This window comes from Saccostrea echinata, unplaced genomic scaffold, assembly GCF_033153115.1.
Source record: "Saccostrea echinata isolate AGI-Se365-2 ecotype Australia unplaced genomic scaffold, CSIRO_AGI_Sech_v1 ptg000037l, whole genome shotgun sequence".
Taxonomy (NCBI): Eukaryota; Metazoa; Mollusca; class Bivalvia; order Ostreida; family Ostreidae; genus Saccostrea; species Saccostrea echinata.
Window position 1 is genome coordinate 2,758,208 of NW_026889786.1, and position 21,872 is coordinate 2,780,079.

Genomic DNA, 21,872 nt, shown 5'->3' on the forward strand with positions numbered 1-21,872 from the left:
ATAACCCTTGGAATGGACTAGCCAAACCAAAGGGTATATAAGACAAAGCTTTGGGAAAGCCATACATTCGTATCTATCAATTGGAACCTTAAAGAGAAACACGGTGTAAGTAGTACCTTATCCAGTCCCCGCCTCTAGATAAGAGAAAATTTAAGTACTGGGTGACATACCCTCAGACAGAGGTGTCTTAATAATCATTCCAGTAATTAACTCAGACAGAGTAAAAGGAAAAACCTATATATCCCTTCTAAGAACCCGATCATACACGTTACATAGGAAATATCTTCTTCTCAAGAACAACTTTGCCATTATTAGTCATATATATACAGAAGCAACATTAGTTGTTGTAGAATCAAGTTTGATCAAAATTTGACCCCCCAGGGGTTGGGGGGGGGGCACACCAGAGGGTCAAAGTTTTGCATAAGAATATACAGGAATCATCTTCAGTAAATGTTCTTTTCAAGAACAGCAAAGTTATGATTAGTCATATTAATATAGAAAAAAAAATTCAAATTTATTCAAATAGATACTCAAATAGATTCAAATTTGTTCTTATTTAGGGTGTGTAGGGTGATGCAACAATGAGGAATGTTTTACATAGGAAAACATAGGGAAAAAAATCTTTAAAATTCTTCTGTTTAACAACAGTAAAGCCATGATTATTATCGGCTGCAGTAGCGGCCGATATATTTGTGGTTGTACTAGATTGTGCACAAGGGGAAATGAGGCAATATTATTTCAATGCTTAGATGGAATAAGTTCTTATTGATAACATACATAAAAGTTATGAATAAAAGTTTTGAAAATTTGCTTAATATAAAGTCTAAATGGTTGTTATAACGTTTCAATTTGTTTTTCATTTCCCATCAGGTATGTATTAATTTATGATTTTATAAAAAGTTGTTACATGAACTGCTCCACAACATGGGCGTGCGTATGATATAAAAACAAAACGTACTATGTTTCCGGATTTGAATTACAGTGCCTGAAATAATAGAAGAATTGTAAAAAGTTTAATGGAAGGTAAATTTTGTTTTGAAAACACTATGCAAATGACAGAATGATTTTTCCCCTGCACTTCACATTTATTGTGATATATATTATCAAGTGAAAAAAATCCAGGGTTATCAGCATGTAAAGTTTGTACGCCCTTTTTGATATCATTCACACAATCATAATTATAGATATTTGTTGCATTATTCTACGAATCATATAATTTGATGAACATATATTTCTTTCCTTTATCTCAGTCCGATTTTCATTTCCATGAATTTATTTTGACTAATGATCACTGAAAATGAAAGTATAAAAAAGAGCACTGAAAATTAAGGCAAGTGTAAAGTTTGCACTAAAAAAATGTATCATGTATTTTTTTTTTTTCTACTTTGATTTTTTTCTTCTTTGGACTCTTTCTTGTGGAAATGCTTTTAAATGCTAGTTTTACTATATTTTTACGGCCGATTTGATGCTTTGCATCAATTTAACCTGTTAATATTGATATGGAATCATCCTGAGGTACTGCAAATTAAAGTCCCCCCCCCCGTTCAAATCTGAACTGATTTCTACTTATTCCTAGCCAATGTGCTCAGGTGAGCGATGTGGCCCATGGGCCTCTTGTTTCGGTCAATCTATGGATATATCGACCTCACAGTAAAAAAAAAATAATTGACCTCATTGAAGTACATGTACCATATTTGTATAATGTATGATTTAAAAAAAGATGTTTGCTTTAAATTTACTATAGTATTTGTGTTTTGTCTTTGGTGTCACGGTCTAAAAAAAAAAAACTCTTCAATACCTTTTGCTTATTGTTGCATGAAGCAAACCACTGTAGAGATCATGCTAATTTGTTAACTAACTAAACTGTATTATGAACCTCCTTCCTTTCTCAATTAAAAACTGCCCCCCCCCCCCCAAAAAAAAAAAAAACAACAAACAAACAGCCAACCGACCAAAGGAACTAACAAACAAACAAACTACTGCATATGACACCATATCCCCATTGGCAATAGGTTTTTTTGATTTTTGTTATCATTTTTGTCTTTATATTCAGTCGAATAGAAACCTCAAAGAAAAAGCCTCCCGTTAGTGGATGGAAGAGCTTGTTTGTTAAATTTAAAGAATAAATTATTTCTTTATTGATAAAAGGAAAACTTAATTAAAATTAAAATATTTATGAAGAACTACTTTTTTCCTCCGAAGTACGGAAAAGTTTTTGCAATCTGTGAGATTAGCTTGCTGCCTTTGAAAATATAGTTTATTTTTGTCTTTTGATGTATTCTTTTATAGATAATCCTCATTTTGCATTTAAACTGGAGGCATCGGTACGAAGTCCGAGTTTAAATGTGACTATAAGAGCAGATGCCTCCTCAAGTAACATTGTTTACGTAAACAATACACACAAAGGCAACAAAGTAGACGCTTACGTGTACGTAAAGACTGATTTGGACAGAGAGGTATGAGGTTTTCGTCTAATTGACATGATAAAAATGAGTCAAATCTCAATACCAACCTTACTTTTGCATAATACTATTTTTCTTTATATACGTTTATGATAGATTTTTATGGAATGTCAAATGTTGCAATATTCGATCTTTAATTTGTATTCTATTATTTTCTATTTGTATTGTATAATTTTTCATATGTTTTGTATAATTTTCACTTGTATTCTATAATTTTTCATTTGTATTCTATAATTTTTCATTTGCATTGTATAATTTTTTATTTGTATTGTAAAATTTCTTATTTGTATGCGATTATTTTTCATTTGTATTGTATCCGCGGATTGTTTATTTGTTTCGTTACGAAGGATTTCTTTGGTCCAGTTTTAGCCTGTATCGGGTTGAAGATGTTCCGGGTGCTCAAAACAAACTGGGTTCATATGTATTTGCGTGTATTTTAGAGGACGTTCATTGGATTCTAAAACTGGGGCACTGGCAGATGGCAAATAAATAATCTGTCCTTAGAAATGTTGACTGAGAAAATAGATAAATTAACCTTGGATGATGGTACCAACCCCCAAAGAAACTGAGTTTTCGGGTTTGGGCAGATTTTCTTCTTTTCCTTTTTCCCTTGTGTCTGGTCATATTGGAAATAAATATTCTCTCCTGCGAGAGAATGAAAATAAATAATCGGATTCGACAAAATTTCCCCCTCCGCGAGAATCAAATGGTCGACCCTTAACATGCACGCAAATAGAGGAGCCCAGTTTGTGTTTGTAGAGAGTGCGCCAACGGTATTGTCGGAAGGGTACTAGACTAAGTTGTGTTGGCACCTGAAACATCTCGCTCGTTTTGAACACTTTATACAGACTAATGACCAATGAAATCCTTTGTAACTAAATAAATAAACAATCCTCGGATACAATGCAAATGAAAAATTATATATATATCGCATACAAATAAGAATTTATACAATACAAATAAGAAATTATACAATACAAATGGAAAATATACAATACAAATAAATGTTATACAATCTGAATGGAAAATTATACAATCCAAATGGAAAATTATACAATCCAAATGGAAAATTATAGAATACAAATAAAAATTATATAATACAAATGGAAAATTATACAACACAAATGAAAAATTATACTATACAAATGAAAAATTATACAATACAAATAAAAATTATACAATGCAAATGGAAAGTAATACAATACAAATGGTAAAGATCAAATATTGCAACGTTTGACATGCCATAGATTCTATAATTTCATAAATTGTAGATGAAATCTACCTGGACTCTTATTTTCATCGCCGAAAGTAGCAACTCTAATGTTCCTCATGTAAGATTCTCCATTTTTGGGCTTGAAAGTAGATGCTGCTTTGCTTTGTGTGTGGGTGTGTGTGTGTGCGTGTAAAGAGAGAGAGAGAGAGAGTTGCATATTATACAGAATTCCTGTTTCAAATTTCTTTCATCCAGGTTATTGAAACTATCACACTCAGTCTTGTTGACGTGAATGATGAAAGTCCTGTCTTTAGTCCTCCTGCGTACCAAATCATTATACCAGAGGTTTGTATGAAATATAATAGACGAATGCTTTTCATATTTTATCACATCAAACATCAGAAACCTTGCTTAATTATAAATTATATGTAATCTAGAACAAGTTTAAAGGAGGGATGCAAAGATTCCAGATATACGTGAAATACTATTTCAAATTACATGGCTAGAAAATTCTCAAATTATTCTTTTATTACTAAAATGACGATAAGGACGTTGTTATAAGTCACATGCTTGTCAAATGATTGAAATCTTGGTAACAATCACCCTATGGAATTTTATATCTCTTGGGTAAGTGGTAATTTCAACTGGGGTCATTTTTGTATTGGTTGCAATTGTAGAAATCAGACCCCTGAGGTATTTTTGTACAAAATAAATACATTTTTCCACGACTAAGAGATCAATTTTCTTCGTCGAAAAGTGACCCCGGGTCATTATTCTTCCGCAAACATCATTCATTTTTACAACAGCAGCACTATATTGTAAATTGCAAATAATAGTGTTTTGTATAAAATTCATTCTATTGGGTTAAGGTGGGTTTATAATAAAATTCTATCGGGTTGTGTTGACCGAGGTATGTATTGTAGCTTTATAAAACGTGCATGACATCGTGAAAACGGCAATCTGAAGGTCATAACTCTCTCAGTTGTTGTATAGTTTCCATTATTTTATTATTCCAAGGAGCACACGGCGGGTGTGACCGGTCGGCAGGGAATGCTCACCCTTCCATGGCACCTGATCCCACAACTGATGTTTTTGGAGGTCCATGTTTGCTCTGTCCCGAATTGTATTGTTTAAATGGACATTGAGCATGAATACTGTTCGTTATCTCCATACAACGTATTTCATTCCTGTATCTTAAACATGATAATCAGAGGAAAACGACTACGTATGATACGTTTTCCAAACAGAATTATTTTACTACACTTTTCCAATGTGAGGAATGTTAAGTCCTTAATTTTCACAAAATTCATTTTTTTTAAATATTTGATGGAAATATTGAATTAATTTGTGTGTAGTTCTGTGGTTGGAAAAAAAAAAACTGATGGTAGAAATATATGATTTTGGGATTAGGCATTTTAATACATGTTATCCCTGAAGGACATGGATTCTTATGTCTCTACAAAAAGATCAAGAATAATTGATTTTTAATAAATACAGAAAAACACTTTCTTACCATTAAAAGAATGCTTGAATTTCGCTGGAATTTCATGCAAATTTGCTTTACAGGACTATACTGTCTACACCAGAGTTGAAAATTTAAAAATCGTTGCGAAGGACCCAGACAATGGACTAGGAGGACATGTAACATACAGCATAAAGGTAGAATATTTAGAATACAATTACTGTAAAAGCAGAAATATTCGTTGGGGATTAAATTTCGTTTATTTCGTTTTTCACAATTATCAACGAAATTAAATCCCACACGAAATTTTTATATGTCTACATATTGAATAGAATCACTTTCGAAACAACGAAATTTAATGCCTACGAAACCTTTTTAGATGACAATTAAACGAAATTTTATCCCGACGAAAAATTGTGCTTCTACAGTATTTCTATTTGACAAACGCTTGATAAGCTGATTTAATATGTCACTATAAATTGTTAATAAATTAGGGAAATGCTAAAGGATTTTGGTTTCTTTAAAGTATATATTATAGATGAAAGTATGACCTTCAAAGAGTTTGAGGGGAAAAATGCCTACTCTGTATTAAATTCTATTGAAACAAGCATTCTGAGAGCATTGCACAAGAAATTCTAATCCCGTACCAGCGAGTTTAGTCTGGTCCCTTCTGAGAATTAAATAGACTGAAACCATGGAAGTTGAACGAAATGAAAATTATTCTGTAACTCATCAAGGAAATTCACATACCAAATAAAAAAGACCAATATATGCAAGCAAGTAGCAAAGAAAGGTGCGAAAAATCGAAATGGGACGGGACGTCTGGCAGAAAGATGGACAGAAAGATAATAAAACAGACAGGTAGACAAATGACAGTAGTCGAAATTTGCTTTTACCGATAGGGGACTGAAAATGCGCAAAATGATAGAGAAGTAAAAAAATGGAACACGTTTTACTTTTGTACACTGGGATTGAAAATATGACGTTTTATGGGTTTTGAGGAAAGAAACGATGAAAAAGACTTATATTTATTTATACAAAATGGTCGATTTAACATTCTTAAATGAAAAATCAAAGATTCTTTTCAACACTAATTAATATGAATTTAAAGCTTTATCTTTTACTGTGATACTATATTTTTTTTTTAATTTTAGCCAACTGGTCAGGTAAGTATTTTACAATAAACAGTTTATATTTTGTTTTTTGTATTTTCAAGCTTAATGTTTCTATCATCTGTATTATTAATTGAATTTATCAAATCCATCTATTTTAAAGGCGGAGGAATTGTACAAAGGTTATTTCTCTATTCACGTAGAGAACGAGGGATCATACCTAAAACTGCAGAAACAACTGGACTATGAAACATTAACGTTTTTACAATACCAAATAATCGCAACGGTAAATTTAGTAAATTTGATTTTCCATACATTCACGCTAATCACAAAGTTTTAAAAAGGAAAGATATATGTTAAGCATTACGTTTAAGGGTTAAAGAAGTCCTTTTTTTTTTACTTTTATGTTATCTATGAAACTAATGACTTTCATGTACAAGGATTTTTTTCCTTAATCTTGTAGGTTCCTGGTCTTAAACAATTGTAAATTTAAAAAAAAATAGTTTATTAAAGAATTCGAAATAGCGTATTTATTTATGATAGTGATTTGTTTCCATTTAAAAAAAATATTCTATAAAGAACAAGGTACGATTTCAATACAAATTTTGCCCTGTGTTTTTCTTAAAGATGAAAGTAATGTAAAAAATTAAAACTCATGATTTCTGAATCATTGAAATTACACACAGAAAGATCATACAAATCATTTTTCTCACATGACCTTCTAAATGCTAATTGTAACGTCATAAACTTGTGCATTTTCCCGTATTTTCTTGAAAAGTTGCAGAAGACACCAATTTTCAATGGAATTTTCTCTCAGATGATATTGTCCACAGGCATCGCCCACAAAGATTTTGAGATATGTGATTTTTCAAAGAATTTTACACAACATATCCGAAAATAAACGTGGGTGACGGCTGTGGACATTATTTTCTTAAGGAAAATAACCCTTGAAATGGGTCATTTTGAGACTTTTTCTGTTTAAAATAGAGAAATGCATCAAATTAATGACGTCATATTTCCAGAATGGTACTCTTTCACGCTATATTTTTTCCTGATTTATCACTGTCATATACTCAACAAATGTTTAAGCCAGTTTCAAAACTTTTTGAAGGTATTAAATTTTTAGGGCACAATAAAGCTAAAACCGTATCTTCTTCTTTTATAGACATTATGTAAACATGGCTACAAAATTTATTAAATTACTTGGAGAAATTTTTTATACGAAAGAAATGAAAGAGTTGTTTCTATGGTCAATAAACGCCTTTAATTGTATTTTCGCAATTTAACGTAAAAATAAAAAAAAAAAACGAGAGAGAGAGAGAGCGATTTAACTCACAGGTCAGTCCTACTATGAAAAATAGTAGAAAAGTTGATTTAGGAAATGTTTTATTCTTTAATTTTACATACGAAGTTTATATACTATATTTTAATGACTATTTGGTGAGAGGATGGGGAAGAACCCTTTCACAACAGTACAGCTGAGCTTCTCGTAAAAGTAAAAGATGTGCAAGATAAACCACCAGAGTTCCAGGGATTACCGTACATCAAAAGTGTCTTTGAAAATGTTACTGGGGTACGGTAAACTTCATTGATATTCTTCGATTATTAGTATTTTCACTACACAGAAAAAAAGAATTATCAAAATCAAAGATTTTAGATAATGCAAAAATCATCATGGTTACATTTCTAAATTTTTTTTTTATACTTACTGTTAATTTCTTTGTGGTATACAGTATATGTTTCTACAGGTCATATTTACCGTGAACGCATTGGATGGGGATCTTGGTATACCGAGGTCTGTCAAATACGGACTTATAAATGGTATGGCGATATTAGAAAAATTTAGACATCCAAATATATTTAGTTTTTAAAATACAAACAAATAAATATTCTTAAAGGTAATATATATTTTTTAAGATTCATGTGCCAGTTACTTTAGTATCAATGAAACAACTGGCGAAGTAATTGTTCAGAAAACGTTAGACAGAGACAGTGGGGAAATCCATGATCTCCGAGGTGTTTGTTCTATTAAAGTAGAGGTAATTGAGTTTTTATAAGGAATGAATTTTTAATCAGCTATTTAAGTTACTAGTATACTGTAAAACATTGGTTTGGACAGTTTACGCTTTAAAACCGCAAAGGGGTTTATTAAAAAGCATAATTTGTTCCAATCCAGGCCATACAAGTATAGTTTGGGTAGCTCTGACATTTATTTCCTATAATTTAATTTTTTTGTCATAAAGCATAAAATATTTTATTTTTTTTTCCCCTTTACAAAATACCTTCAAATTGTACAAATTTCAAATATAAAATAAAACGGATCGAAAGTTTTAGCTGATCTGAGCTGAGAGCATAAGTGAGCTTTCCTGATCACATTTTGTCCTCATCCTCTGTCTGTCTGCCTGTCTGTTCATACGTCTATCTGTTCTTCCGTCTATAAAGTGTTCACATTTTTGACTTCTCCAGAACTAATGTGCCAATTTCCACCAAATTTGCCAAAATACCATTGGAGAAAGGAGATTCAGATCACGTTTTGAGCATTTTTTAATTTGTATGATTATTACAATGACTTGGAGTCGCCTGCGTGGTACAGTGGTTAAAGTATCTGCTCTAGAGTCGTTGAGTAAAGAGTTGATCTTAACGTCGCGGGTTCGAATCCAACTGCGGGACGTGGATACCGCTCCTTCGGATAAGACCTATAAACCGAGCTCCCGTGTTGCAGTAGGTTCAGGCATGAAAAAGATCCCTCACTGCTCAATGGCTCTGATTGCCGAGTATAGGTCTTAATTTGCAGCCATCCACCAGCAAGTGGTGTCGTCTCTGTATGATTGAAAAATTTTCTAGAGGGACGTTAAACAACAAACAAACAGAAACAATGAAATCGGTGTCAAATAAAATTCAAAGTTTGATAGAATTTTGACTGACACATTTTATTCCAATTGTTACGCTTTTGTTTTTGTGCTGAATTTGACTACGTATTATTCCGTTAATCATGGCGGGTTGTGAAAAGATGCTTACTCCTCCATGGTACATGTACCTTATCCCATCTGGTGTTTCCAATGGTACATGTGATTGTCCTTTGAAGGATTTATAGGATTCATCATTGTTCCTTGTCTTCACCTTTTCATTCATATAAATATTTTCATCACATGGAACTTTATTAAATTAAAACGCATTTTTTAACTTCTTTTTTATTGCTGCTAGGCCTTTGAAATAAATACGGACAAAGCTAACGAGACACGGTCTGTCACTGATTTGACACTCACTATTAATGACGTAAATGATAACCCACCAACTTTCTCTAACGGAACCTATGAAGGCTTTGTATCCGAGAATACGACTGGAATTTCTATAACATTCAACGAGAACATCCTAGTGGAAGATATTGACCAGGTTTGTAACCTAATCACTACATAGAACAATGTACTTTTCATTTATATTTTTTACAATAAAAGTTGCAAGAGTAAACACAAAAAACTTAATTTCGAATATCAAAATATGCATTAACAATAATTCTTATATTTTCTTAAATAAATATATAGGTATTTTGATAAGTTTTATTAATAAACTTTTTATCAAAGTGTTTCATTATGAAAATGAACTATCTATGTTGAATATGTGCGCACTTCTTTAAAATATATAAACTTAGATTTTAGTTTACTCGAGACAGACATAAGGTTTATCAGTTGAAGAGTAGCAGAATGCATTTTAGTAAAAAAGGGGCCCAAAATGAGATTCAAAAATTTTCAAAAGTTTCAATCTTTATCCTAAGAAAACTGGACAGCAACGTCAGATATAGGAATATCCCTTTGTAGTGTAAATGTTTTTTGAATTTGGCTTTTGAGGCAATTGTAGGAAGATTATGTAGATTGAAATTTAACGATGAAATTTTTTTTTTTTAGAAAAGATCTAGTTTTCTCAAGAATATGAGGGTTATAATAAGTCACAACGATAAGCAATCATCCCCAGTGAGCCTAAATTTGATTTTTTTTTTCTAATCATTATAACTGGACAATATTGGGTGACTAAAGGGAATGTTGTGAAGAAAAAATTATTTTTATATCTGCAGGCAACAGTTTTTCATGGTCTAACATATGTCCCCCAAAATAAAAATTTGCTAAGAGATTTAATTGAACTAGATTTTCTTGTGTCAGGAAAAAGGAGGGATTTGGTAAAGGGTTCTTTTGTACTAAATATAAAAAAAAAAAATAACTAAATGCAAAAACAAATAATTTAATCCAATAAATTTCAGTATAATTTCTTGTATCGATGACACTATTTAATCAAGGCTTTTTTAATATGGAAGATATCCACCTTTTAATACAAAATTTAATTCCAATACTTCAGAGGATAGTTGAAATAATTATTTTTCTTAGGTACTACCTGTGTTTTATAGTGTTTTAAATTTGAAATTTTCTTCATCCAGAATAGACACAACACGATAAACTTATCAGTGTTTTACTCCAACATGACAGCACAAGATAGCGTGCAAGCATCGCCTGGAGAGATTATAGGAAAAGGAATAGTAATACTCCGTGTTATCAAACCATTTGACTTTGAAAAAGAAAGGGAAATTGAGCTTGTGGTAATTTTTATGCTCCGCCATAAATATGGCCAGGGCATATACATGTACTGTTTTTCATGTCTGTCTTCCGTCCTTCTGTCCGTCCGTCCGTCCGTCCGTCTGTCCTTCCGTTTCACGTTGTGTTTAGCTCAGTTTCAAAGACACTATAAAAGATATTTTTACCAAACTTCATATGTTGACATATATTTATAAGAGTTATTCAACTGTTCAATATTTTTATCTTGACATTTCCCTTTGCCTTGACTTGGTGTCACTTTTCTTAAATTAGTGCTTAGCTTAGTTTCAAAAAAATATCAAGATATTATTTTTTATCAAATCTTTTATCAAATCTTACATGCTAATGCATACTGGGGAGATCTATTCAACGCCATCAATATTTAACAGGTTGATCCTCACGTTGGCTTTGACTCCCCTTTTTCTTAAATTTGCGTTTAGCTCAATTCCAAAGATACAATTCAGGATATTTTTTTTTTATCAAACTTCAGGTGCTTAATACATACTGATGAAAGATATTAATCCTCGTCAACATGTTTTGACCTTGCCTTTTCCTTTTATCTTGATCTCACTTCTGATAAAATGATCATCTCAATTTCAAAGGAAATTGAAATATTTTTATCAAGTTATTTATGATTTTACATTTTGTTGAAAATTCTTCAACTGCATCAGCATTTTTTTTATCTTGAACTTTCCATTGACCTTTTTTACTTACATTAAAGTTACGTATAATCTCAGTGGCGAAGAAACTATTCAAGGATTTTTAATCAAACCCTTTTATGCGTATACGTATTGATGAGAACCATTCAATTACATCAGCATTTTTTACCTTGACCTTTCATTTGACTTTGACTTCACTTTTCTCAAATTTGTTTTTAGTTGATTCGATACGCAAGAGCATGCTCTACGTTTGTACAATTTCTAAAACGAGGTAAATTATTGACAAACAAGTTGATGAAACAAGAATATAAGCAGTCTCGTTTAAAGTCATCATTTCGTAAGTTCTATGGTCGATACAGTGACCTTGACAGCAAATACAATGTATCATTAAGTCAAATGCTGATTGACGTTTTTCATACTAATTATTAGGCCATAATTTACACACTGAATTGTCGACGGATTTTTCCGTTATTTCCCGATCATGACAAGGAGCACACGGCGGGTGTGACCGGTCGGCAGGGGATGCTCACTCCTCCATGGCACCTGATCCCACCTCTGATTTTAGAGGTCTGTGTTTGCTCTGCTCCTATTTTGTAATGTTATATGGACATTTGAGCTTGAATACTGTTCGTTATCTCCATATATTTCATTCAAATCAAGATATTTTTCAAACTTAAAATTTATATATATATTGGAGATAGCTTTTCAATCTTATCAATCTTTTTATCTTTTCCTTTGACCTCTGACTTAATTTTTCTCAAATGTACGTTTAGGTCAGTTTTAGAGAAGAATTCTATTTTTTTATATAAAATATTTTTGAAATTTTTATGTAAGCTAATTCCCTTATACATTATTTAATGAATTTATTAACTGTGTCCAGTTCTCCTTCGACCTTGGCTTTCCTAGTGATCTTTTACTTTACTGTTTATTGTGTGTAGAACTCAGTTTTAAAGAACCACTCAAATATTTTCATCTAACTTCATACACCTACAATAAATATTTACGTTGCATTACTAATGAACCCAGGTCGGGGCATTCATGTCCTAAGGACATATTTTCTAGTTATGCTAATATACATGTAATTGATTTTTAAATAAAGGGTTCATTAATGTTGAATTATAACAATCTATTTCTGGCGAATGATTATATTCCAAAGCCCCGTGTATTAACATTTGCCAAGTTTTAGCAATAATTTCCCTTTCACTGGATTCTGGACATGTGCATTTATCTTTATTTAAGAGCTGCGATAAGTTCTATATACAATCAAAGTTAATATGAATATTATACTAATTCACATAGACATTCGAAACACAATTACACCATTAGATAAATATTTTGTTTTAAGCTGATATAATTCCATGCTATAAATAATTAGAGACAAATGCTAATTAAGAATTTAAAATTTTTATCTTAGGTGAAGGCAGAAGACAAAGAAAACCCATCTCTTTTTAACACAAGTAATATCACAATAAGGATCAAAGACACAAATGATAATGATCCAGTATTTAAGAATGAAACGTATGAGTTTTACATAAATGAAAACAGCTGTCAGGACACAGCAGTTGGCACAATAGAGGTATATATATATATATATATATATATATATATATATATATATATATATATATATATATATATATATATATATATATATATATATATATATATATATATATATATATATATATATTTGAAACAATACTCAACAATAGTAATAAAAGTTTTGAAATACATGTAAAAATAAAAATAAGTTTATCTAATCTAATAGCATTTGTTTACTTTAGGCTTCTGATGCCGATTGTGGTGAATTTGGAAATATTTCATACGGAATAAATGGACCAAACAACGGGTAAAATTACTATTTATGCACAATTATCATAAATAGCTCAGATTTACATGTAATCTCCAAAGCAATATTTCTGTTTTGTAACAAACAGATGGGTTTTATATTTTGTCTTTACCCCCCTTCATTCTAAATAAGTATCTGATTGATATATTTTAGTTCATCAAAGATTTATTTTCCCAAGTAACAATAAGAACACGTCGATTTTAAACCAAAATTGTACAACCTAAAGTGTTGCAAGTTTTAGGACTAATTTGAATATTCCTTTATTTAACAAAAAAGTGCACTTTATCTTTGAATCGTTGTGTAAAATTTTTGCATTATCTATTTGATTTTAAAAATTATTTATTTAGAATACTAAATACTGCATAGAATTTACAAAAATATTAAGAACATTTAGGAAAGAAGTTTAGCAACTCAAATCGCTTGTTTCCAATTCTTAAACATTTTAATAATGAAATTGCATGAATTGAGAGTTGTATGTCTTGAAATAGACTTAGAAACTGATCTCCAATAACATTAATGATTACAATATGATACACCTTGACCGAAGTATATATTTTTGTTTTTCATAGATGAGCTATATAACATTGTTTCTCTTTCTTACTCAATAATGTTATTGCCCATAACTTTCGATGTATCAATAACGTCTATTCTGTAGCTTTTTCGCTAAAGTTGTATTATTTTGGATGATGATCAACGGATCAGGCAGACATTTTCTTTGCTTAAAATCTTAACAGTTTTGAAATATCTAAAAATGTTATGCTTTTCAAAGATGTAAGGCATTTTAAATATAACAGGTTTGGTATAGATAGAAAAAGCGGAAATATCTACGTGGCATCAAATAAAAGTTGCAGATGCTTAAATATAAGTTGTGAAGAGAGTCTACTGGACAGGGAGAAGATCCCGATGTATTACCTGACAATGGAGGCTCGAGATGGAGGGGGGAGGCGAACTCCTGTATCTGTTGTCATTCATCTTAAAGACGAAAATGACAATCCCCCTGAGTTTCGAGACAAGTCATATGAATTTAGCATAAAAGAAAATTCTTATGTTTTTTCATCTGGAAAGAAAACTGCCGTTCTAACGGTAATTTATTTAAGTTGATTCTTTTGTAATCATATTTCTAAACGTTACAACCTTTGTGAAATCTTTGAATGACATATTTCATAATTATTGTATTTAATCCACACATTTATTAAATTTAATTTTAGGCATCAGACAAAGATGAGGATTTAACCCCTAACAGTCGCATATCTTTCTGTATGTTGGATAAAAGTAACGAATGTGCTTATGATTCATACTTCAAAATGGACAATAATGGAACCATGACGTTGATAAAACAGCTGGATTTTGAAAATTTAACCAAGTCGTCTAACCCACAATATAGAGAGCTTATTTTGAAGGTCATGGCATATGATCATGGCAATAAATCAATGAATTCAACAGTAAATGTGACGATTATTGTACAGGTATTTTTTTTAGCTGGACAGCTGGAACCTTTTGTTTAGTTTTTTCTTTATCATGCTAAGAGAACTTATCTTTGTGTAAAATTACTCATTAACGCTCGTTTTGTGAAACTAGTATCTACACCTGAAATGTTCAACTGAATAACATATTAACTTTCTTTTTATAATACATAGTTAAAACTGTATTTTTCTGTAGGATGAAAATGACAACAATCCAACTTTCAGTGAAAACTATAAAAGAAGTGTTAAAGAAAACTCGCCTTCGGGTATCTCTCTCTTGCTTTAGTTCCTAAGAAACCTTTTATTTGAGTTTGTGTGTGTGTGTGTGTGTGAGGGTGTGTGTGTGTGTGTGTGTGTGTGTTTTTTTTTTTTTTTTTTTTTTTTTGGTACATGTAATGTAAGTACAATCTACTTCCTCCTTTTTTGAATATTAAGGGAAAAAAACACTTCAAGAACATTGTCATACAGGTCTCCCATGATCAATGAATTAGTCCGTAATTATGTTCCCCAAACGAAGTTGGGGAACATATTGTTTTTACTCTGTTTCTTCTTCTTATTATTATTTTTCTTCTTCTTCTTCTTCTTCCTGGGTACTTTTTTGTCCGTGAATGATCTCGTCAACTACTCATCCGATTGAGGTGAAACCTTTTTAGGGTTAATAGGCATGTTATGTAGATTTGCGGAATCAAGGTCATTTTGCGCGCACGTGCATGCACGTGCGTGCACGTGCAATGCGTAAAATGACCAATATACTTGATATAGCTGTAACTTTTATATTTTTTGATGAAATGCTTTGATACTCAGAATATAAGGATGTATTAAAAGTGTAAACAAGATGACATGGTCAACATGCACATGCATGCACGTGTGCGCACGCGCAAAGCGTAAAATAACAAATATACTTGATATACTCGTAACTTTTATACTTTTTGATGAAATGCTTTGATACTCAAAATATTTATATATATTAAAAGTGTAGACAAGATGACATGGTCATCATGCACATGCATGCATATGCATGCACGTGCGCGCAATGTGTTAAATGACCAATATACTTAATATAGCCGTAATTTTTATATTTTTTTTTATGAAAAGCTTTGATATTAAGAATGTACAGATATATTAAAAGTGTAGACAAGATGATGTGGACATCATGCTCATGAATGCACATGCGCGCGCGTGCAATGTGTTAAATGACCAATATACTTAATATAGCCATAACTTTTATATTTTTTTATGAAAAGCTTTGATACTAAGAATAAACAGACATATTATAAGTATAGACAAAATGGCATGGTCATTATGAACATGCATGCAGGTGCGCATGCGTGCAATGCTAAGATGACCAATATACTTGATATAGCCGGACTTATTTATTTTTTGATGAAACGTGTTGATACTGAGAATATAAAGATGCATTAATAGTATAGATGAGATGACATGGTCATCCTGCACATGCATGCACGTGCGCACGCGTGAAATGCAAAAAACGATCAATATACTTCATTGCCTTATTTAATGAAGCTTACAGGAAATAAGACACCAAAAGGGTGTTGGGGAGCGTTTGGGGAACATCTGTAACGGTCCCCGTTACAATTACAACTAGTTGTAAATGTTATTGAACTTTTCTCAGGGACACATATATTAAGTGTATCAGCTGAAGATGATGACGGGACAGCCCCGAACAACGAAGTTTCATATTTCATTTTCTTGGGAGGCTCTGACCAGTTTAAAATGGATGGAAATTCAGGAAATCTATCAGTTCAAATTGGCGCAAAATTAGACAGGGAGAGTGTTTCAAGTTATAATCTAACGATCATTGCCATTGACAAAGGAAATCCTCAAAGAACCGGAACTACAAATGTTACCCTGATAATAGATGATATAAATGACACGCCTCCTGAACTTCTGAATCTTCCCGACAGTATCAAACTTGAGGAAAATTGCACAGATAACAAAGTAATATTCAGATGCAATGGCTCCGATAAAGACATCGATTCATTGCTTTGGTATTCAATTGAAATTAAAGAAGCTTATGATCACCTCGGTAAAGAATTCAACGTTTCTAAGGTAAGGGTAGGTGGCATATTCTTGTTTTTTTTCTAGGTAATTTTCAATCAAAGGTATTTTTTATTGTATTTTCGTGAAAAAAAGGAAGAAAAATTCAAAGTTCCACTCTATCTTTCTTCATAGTGCATTTTTAAGATTGAAAAGACATATTTAGAACTATTACAAATATATACGCATTGCTTAAATTACAGAAGTAAACAATGTTATTGGTAATATTTTCATATTGTCATTGCAACTTTATGAGTTACAAAGATAATCAAGGTAATCAATGAAATAAAACTACAGATAGGTTCAGAATGCGAATGACTTAGTTTTACTTTTCCATATTTTTAAGGACTATTTTACGATCAATAATACAACAGGAGAAATACATGCAAATATGATTGATGCGGAGAAGGAATCTTCATTTATTTTGAGCGTTGTCGTAAAAGACACAAAAACACATGAGAATTACTCTGCTACTGCCAAAGGTAATGCAAGATTAACAGATAAAAGGCTTTTAATCTTTCTGCAATTCTGCGAGAAAAATTACCAGAAATTAAAATTGCAGTGTAGGATGATTTTGAAGTTTGTTCAAAAGAAGACTTTCTTCTTTTTCATGAAAGAGAATAGGAATTAATGCAAATAGTAGGGAGTCTCTTTGAAATACATTTTAATTCAGAAAGAATTAATTATCTTTTGATTGTGAAAATTCCATTTAATGAGAACAATTCAAATTCGTGCATTTCATATCCCTGAGAGTAGGGCCACAATAGGTATCAGTGTTTTATATGAAAGTATTTAAAATTAACATTTGAAGAACAAAACAGCGTTGAAAAAAGGTTTATTTTCAAGCAAGCAAAAAAAAAATTACACCATTTTTGTTCAGAAAATGAATGAATTTGAGGAGCTTTCAAACAATTGTTTCAAAATAACACCTTTAAAATAATGGCTTATTGAATTTCAGCTAAGCTCACTGTTAACGTAACTGACAAAAACGACAACCCACCTGTGTTCACAGCTAAATCATTATCTGCTGGAATTCTACGAAGCTCCCCGTATAACACAATAGTATTGGACTTAAAAGTAAGAGCAATCAAAACATTAATCTTGTCCATGTAAATATTGTTTTAAAAATGGTAAATCCTATGTAACGACTATGTTAGTTTTACAGTCCCCCTAAAATATGTTGAATTAATATATTTGTATATCTGTCTTACTGGATTTATTCAATATTCCCTTAAAGAAGTTAAAGATAGCATATGTATAGCATATGTCACAGTATTTTTTTTTTCTCATTATAACAAATTATTATTACAAAGTATACATTATATTTTCAGACATAGTTAATTTAATTCAAGGTGAAATGTCATTTCATTTTTTGTTTTGAAGAAGTTTGTTAGGGATCAAGATATTACTGAAAAACACAGGTTACATAAATTCTACATGTCTTCCATAAAAAACCACGGAGTGAAGAATAATTCTAACGTTATAACCACAAGCTGTAAGAAGGCATTCTGTGTGACTGAGAACGGCACTGTCGTTTCTAATTTCTTATTCACCGGAAAAGGAAGCATTGAACTAAATATCAGAGTTAATGATACAGCAGGATCCAGCGACACAACGTTAGATGTGAGTAGTTCAAACACACAGAAAGAAATTTCTTTTTAAAGCTTTGAATAAATATGCCTTATGCCTTATACTCCCGCTTTCAAATGTTAATTTTCATAGTAAATTGTTAATGTCGGATCATATATAAAAATATATATTCTGTGTATCATATGCATAGTTTTGTATGTGTTAAAGATTTATATCATCGATGAATCACAACAACTTTCAATGCATTTTCAAAGACCGAAAAACGACGTTAATAAAGTGCAAGAGGATGTATTGAGGTGAGTAATTAAATATCGTCCAATTAATATTTATTTCATACAGACTTTCACCCTGAATACATGTATCATTTAAAAGCTGCGTTTGATATTTTAAACTGTCATTACAGGACTTTATCAGCTAAAATCGGTTACAAATGTGTGTTTGATGAAATTAATCCATATCAAGACACAGAAGGAAATATAATTGAATTTCAGTAAGTAATTTAAGTACACTTTTTACGTTTAGTTTTGAGTGGATAAATATTTGTGATATATATATATATATATATATATATATAATATATATATATATATATATATATATATATATATATATATATATATATATATATATATATATATATATATATATATATACAGATATGAAAAAAATTCAAACATATAAAATAATTTTTACCTCTTCGTTGAGTTGTTCTCCCACTTTTTGATACATTTTTTCTTTTTTAAGTATCCTAATGTTAAGGTGGCATATGTCGGAGCCATTTTTGTGCCCATATCCGTTCCTTTTATTTGTTTAAAATGTTTTCCATTATATATATATATATATATATATATATATATATATATATATATATATATATATATATATATATACACGCATGCTTAATTGAATTTTATTTGATGATTTTTAAGATCACTGTTAACATTCCACGTCATAGATGAAAAGAAAAGAGAAGTATTGGATGCAATCTTTGTACAAGGGTATGTACTATATTCCCTCTCCTTTCCGTCAGATCACAATTACTAAAAAGTATTTTTTTTTGTATCCAACTTTTTTAAAAGCAAAATTGGTATGTGTTGTTAAATATGAAGTTTTCAAGTTACATGAAATTTTTGAGTTGTAAAAAATATTTAATATCATTCTTCATGGTCTGAGTATTAGAACGAAAAAGTGAATGTTTAGAGATCATAACTGGTGACTATATAGATTTGGACAAAGAATACACTGTCATTATACAGTCAGAATCTCTGTCTATTGTATTTAACAAGAAAACACAATTTTAGCGTTCTAGATAAGCATGGGGACGACTTAAAAGAATTGCGAAACCATTACGGAGTGGCTGCCATTGGTGTAAGACGTTTTTGCATTTAAATGAATCATATTTAATCATTTTTCTATGAATTAATTATAAAAAATATCAATTCTTATGAGCACTTTACTATTTTCTTTAAGAAATAAAATAGCATTGTGATGTTGCTGTCATAGATTTAGGGATTTGCTTGTAGGCATTACAGATAACTGATGTAGAAGATAAGGGCAGCAAAATTAAGGAGACGTATATACTAGTGGCAGTTATTGTTCTTTTAACACTAATACTAGGAATTGTCATCTACTTCTACGTAACGTCGATCTCAAAGTGAGTTTTTTCAGCATAAAACAATTGATATAAATGTGTAATTTTTTTCTCTGCTAAAAAGAGTTATAAACGATACAAATTTCTTTAAATGAAGATTGTAAATAGAACTAACCTTTTGTGTTTTAGATCTAAAAGAAAGTTGAAGGCTGCGACTATATCATCCACGGGTAAATATGCCTCGATAATCCAGAGCAAGCGAAAGTTGTTTTTTAACCTTATGATAATTTTTCTTATAATTCATTTTCTTTAAAGAGAAGAAAAATGGTCAAAGTTTGGGAGATGCTATTATCCCAGGCAGCAACATATTTTCGAAAAAGTAAGTGTTGTTATTTTTTTAGTTTATAACAACGATCATAAAGTTAATTGACAAGGTTATGTCCTTAATTTTTGGAACTTATTCTAGCACCATAGATTTATTATCATTATTTTTTTCGATCTTAGATTTCGATTTCATACACAATACTAGACATAATCTCTCTCTCTCTCTCTCTCGTAATCTTTATATATATTCCTTATTCTTTGCACTTGACAACTTTTGTAACTTTGCAGTAGGAACCCTTTAATCGATAAAGACGAGGAAGTACAAAGAACAATCGGTTACCAGGATAATACAAGCTTGGCGGGAAGGTAAGAACTTGTAAATGCCATAAAACCTTTTAAAAGTAGAAAATGTAAAGTAGTTTAAAGAAATGATTGAATAACCGACAGAGAACAGTTAAACGGTATAACTGGGGAAAGGAGTGAATGGTTTATCAGCATTTTCTTACTTTTTTTCAGATTGTAAGAAACGATCAAGATACTTCTTTGGCTTTTATTATTTCACTTTACTATTGTAGCGAAGATTCTTTGGACTGCAATGAAGTAGAATACGACAAAAGTAACTACTTCCTCGAGAAAGACCCAGTAGAAGAAAAGGAGGCGGTTCTGGAGATGTATGGAGAGGATGGGGGAGTTCCTGTCGGTAACGATGATGACATGGCATTGTTAAAACAAGCACTGCAACAACACGAGTTAACTACAGAGAATGGGAATGGGGGATCAAAGGGTGGGGGGTTAGATGTCATACAGGGGAAAGTCAACGAGGGGTACGAAATAGTTGAGGCCACGGATGTTTGATTTTGGTTTGATTGATTGATTGAACAATTTGGGGCAGAAATAATTACTATATCATAAATATATAAGTGAACAATTTAGAGACAGATGCATTTTTTTGCCTATTTTAAACACCAATTAAAAATTTAGAGACGAAATTAATTCCTTCATCACAATAATAAATAACTATATCACGTAGTCGTATTTGTGATATTTCATTGCATTTGATGATCTATAATTGTATATGTACATATATGTTCATATTAATTTTTTTGTTACTTCTTTTAATTATTGCACATGGTTTGAGGCTGTTTAATACAGAAATTGAATTATTGAATTCTTCTCGCATGTATATAGGAAGTTTCCCTCCATATTGATTGGAAAGTCGTAGCTATCTTATAGTAACTTGAAAATGATTTCTAAATAGAATTAGAACTGAGAATTTACTTTTTAATGTATACTTGATATCGACATCCTACATTTTAGATAAGTAAAATACATATTTTTCTTAATCCAGCATGTAACAATGACGTTCATTCAGTCTATTGTGTTTTTATTATCAAATAAGTGTATTGATGATGCGTTTTGTTTTAAAGATATCAATTCATTTAAACATTTCTTATGCATTTATTTTACAATCTTAAAATGTCAAAGGACAAAAGAAAATTCTCCAATGTA

The 21,872-nt window shown here is 31.0% G+C and overlaps 1 protein-coding gene across 1 annotated transcript; it reads left to right on the forward strand.

Annotated features, from left to right (window-relative positions):
* Positions 1-1,016: 1,016 nt before the first annotated feature.
* On the forward strand, positions 1,017-21,392 carry LOC133200101 (cadherin-23-like). The gene is made up of 30 exons (XM_061335837.1): positions 1,017-1,023; positions 2,290-2,456; positions 3,734-3,793; positions 3,931-4,020; positions 5,242-5,334; positions 6,292-6,303; positions 6,413-6,535; positions 7,697-7,822; positions 7,998-8,070; positions 8,167-8,288; positions 9,454-9,642; positions 10,676-10,834; positions 12,903-13,064; positions 13,273-13,337; positions 14,132-14,420; positions 14,546-14,803; positions 14,997-15,066; positions 16,434-16,870; positions 17,205-17,340; positions 17,817-17,935; positions 18,242-18,481; positions 18,656-18,744; positions 18,852-18,938; positions 19,378-19,446; positions 19,750-19,816; positions 19,972-20,102; positions 20,229-20,269; positions 20,355-20,418; positions 20,652-20,729; positions 20,939-21,392. Exons 1-30 carry the CDS (start codon positions 1,017-1,019, stop codon positions 21,216-21,218), a joined length of 3,903 nt encoding a protein of 1,300 aa, XP_061191821.1. The 3' UTR covers positions 21,219-21,392.
* The last annotated feature ends 480 nt before the right edge of the window (positions 21,393-21,872 follow it).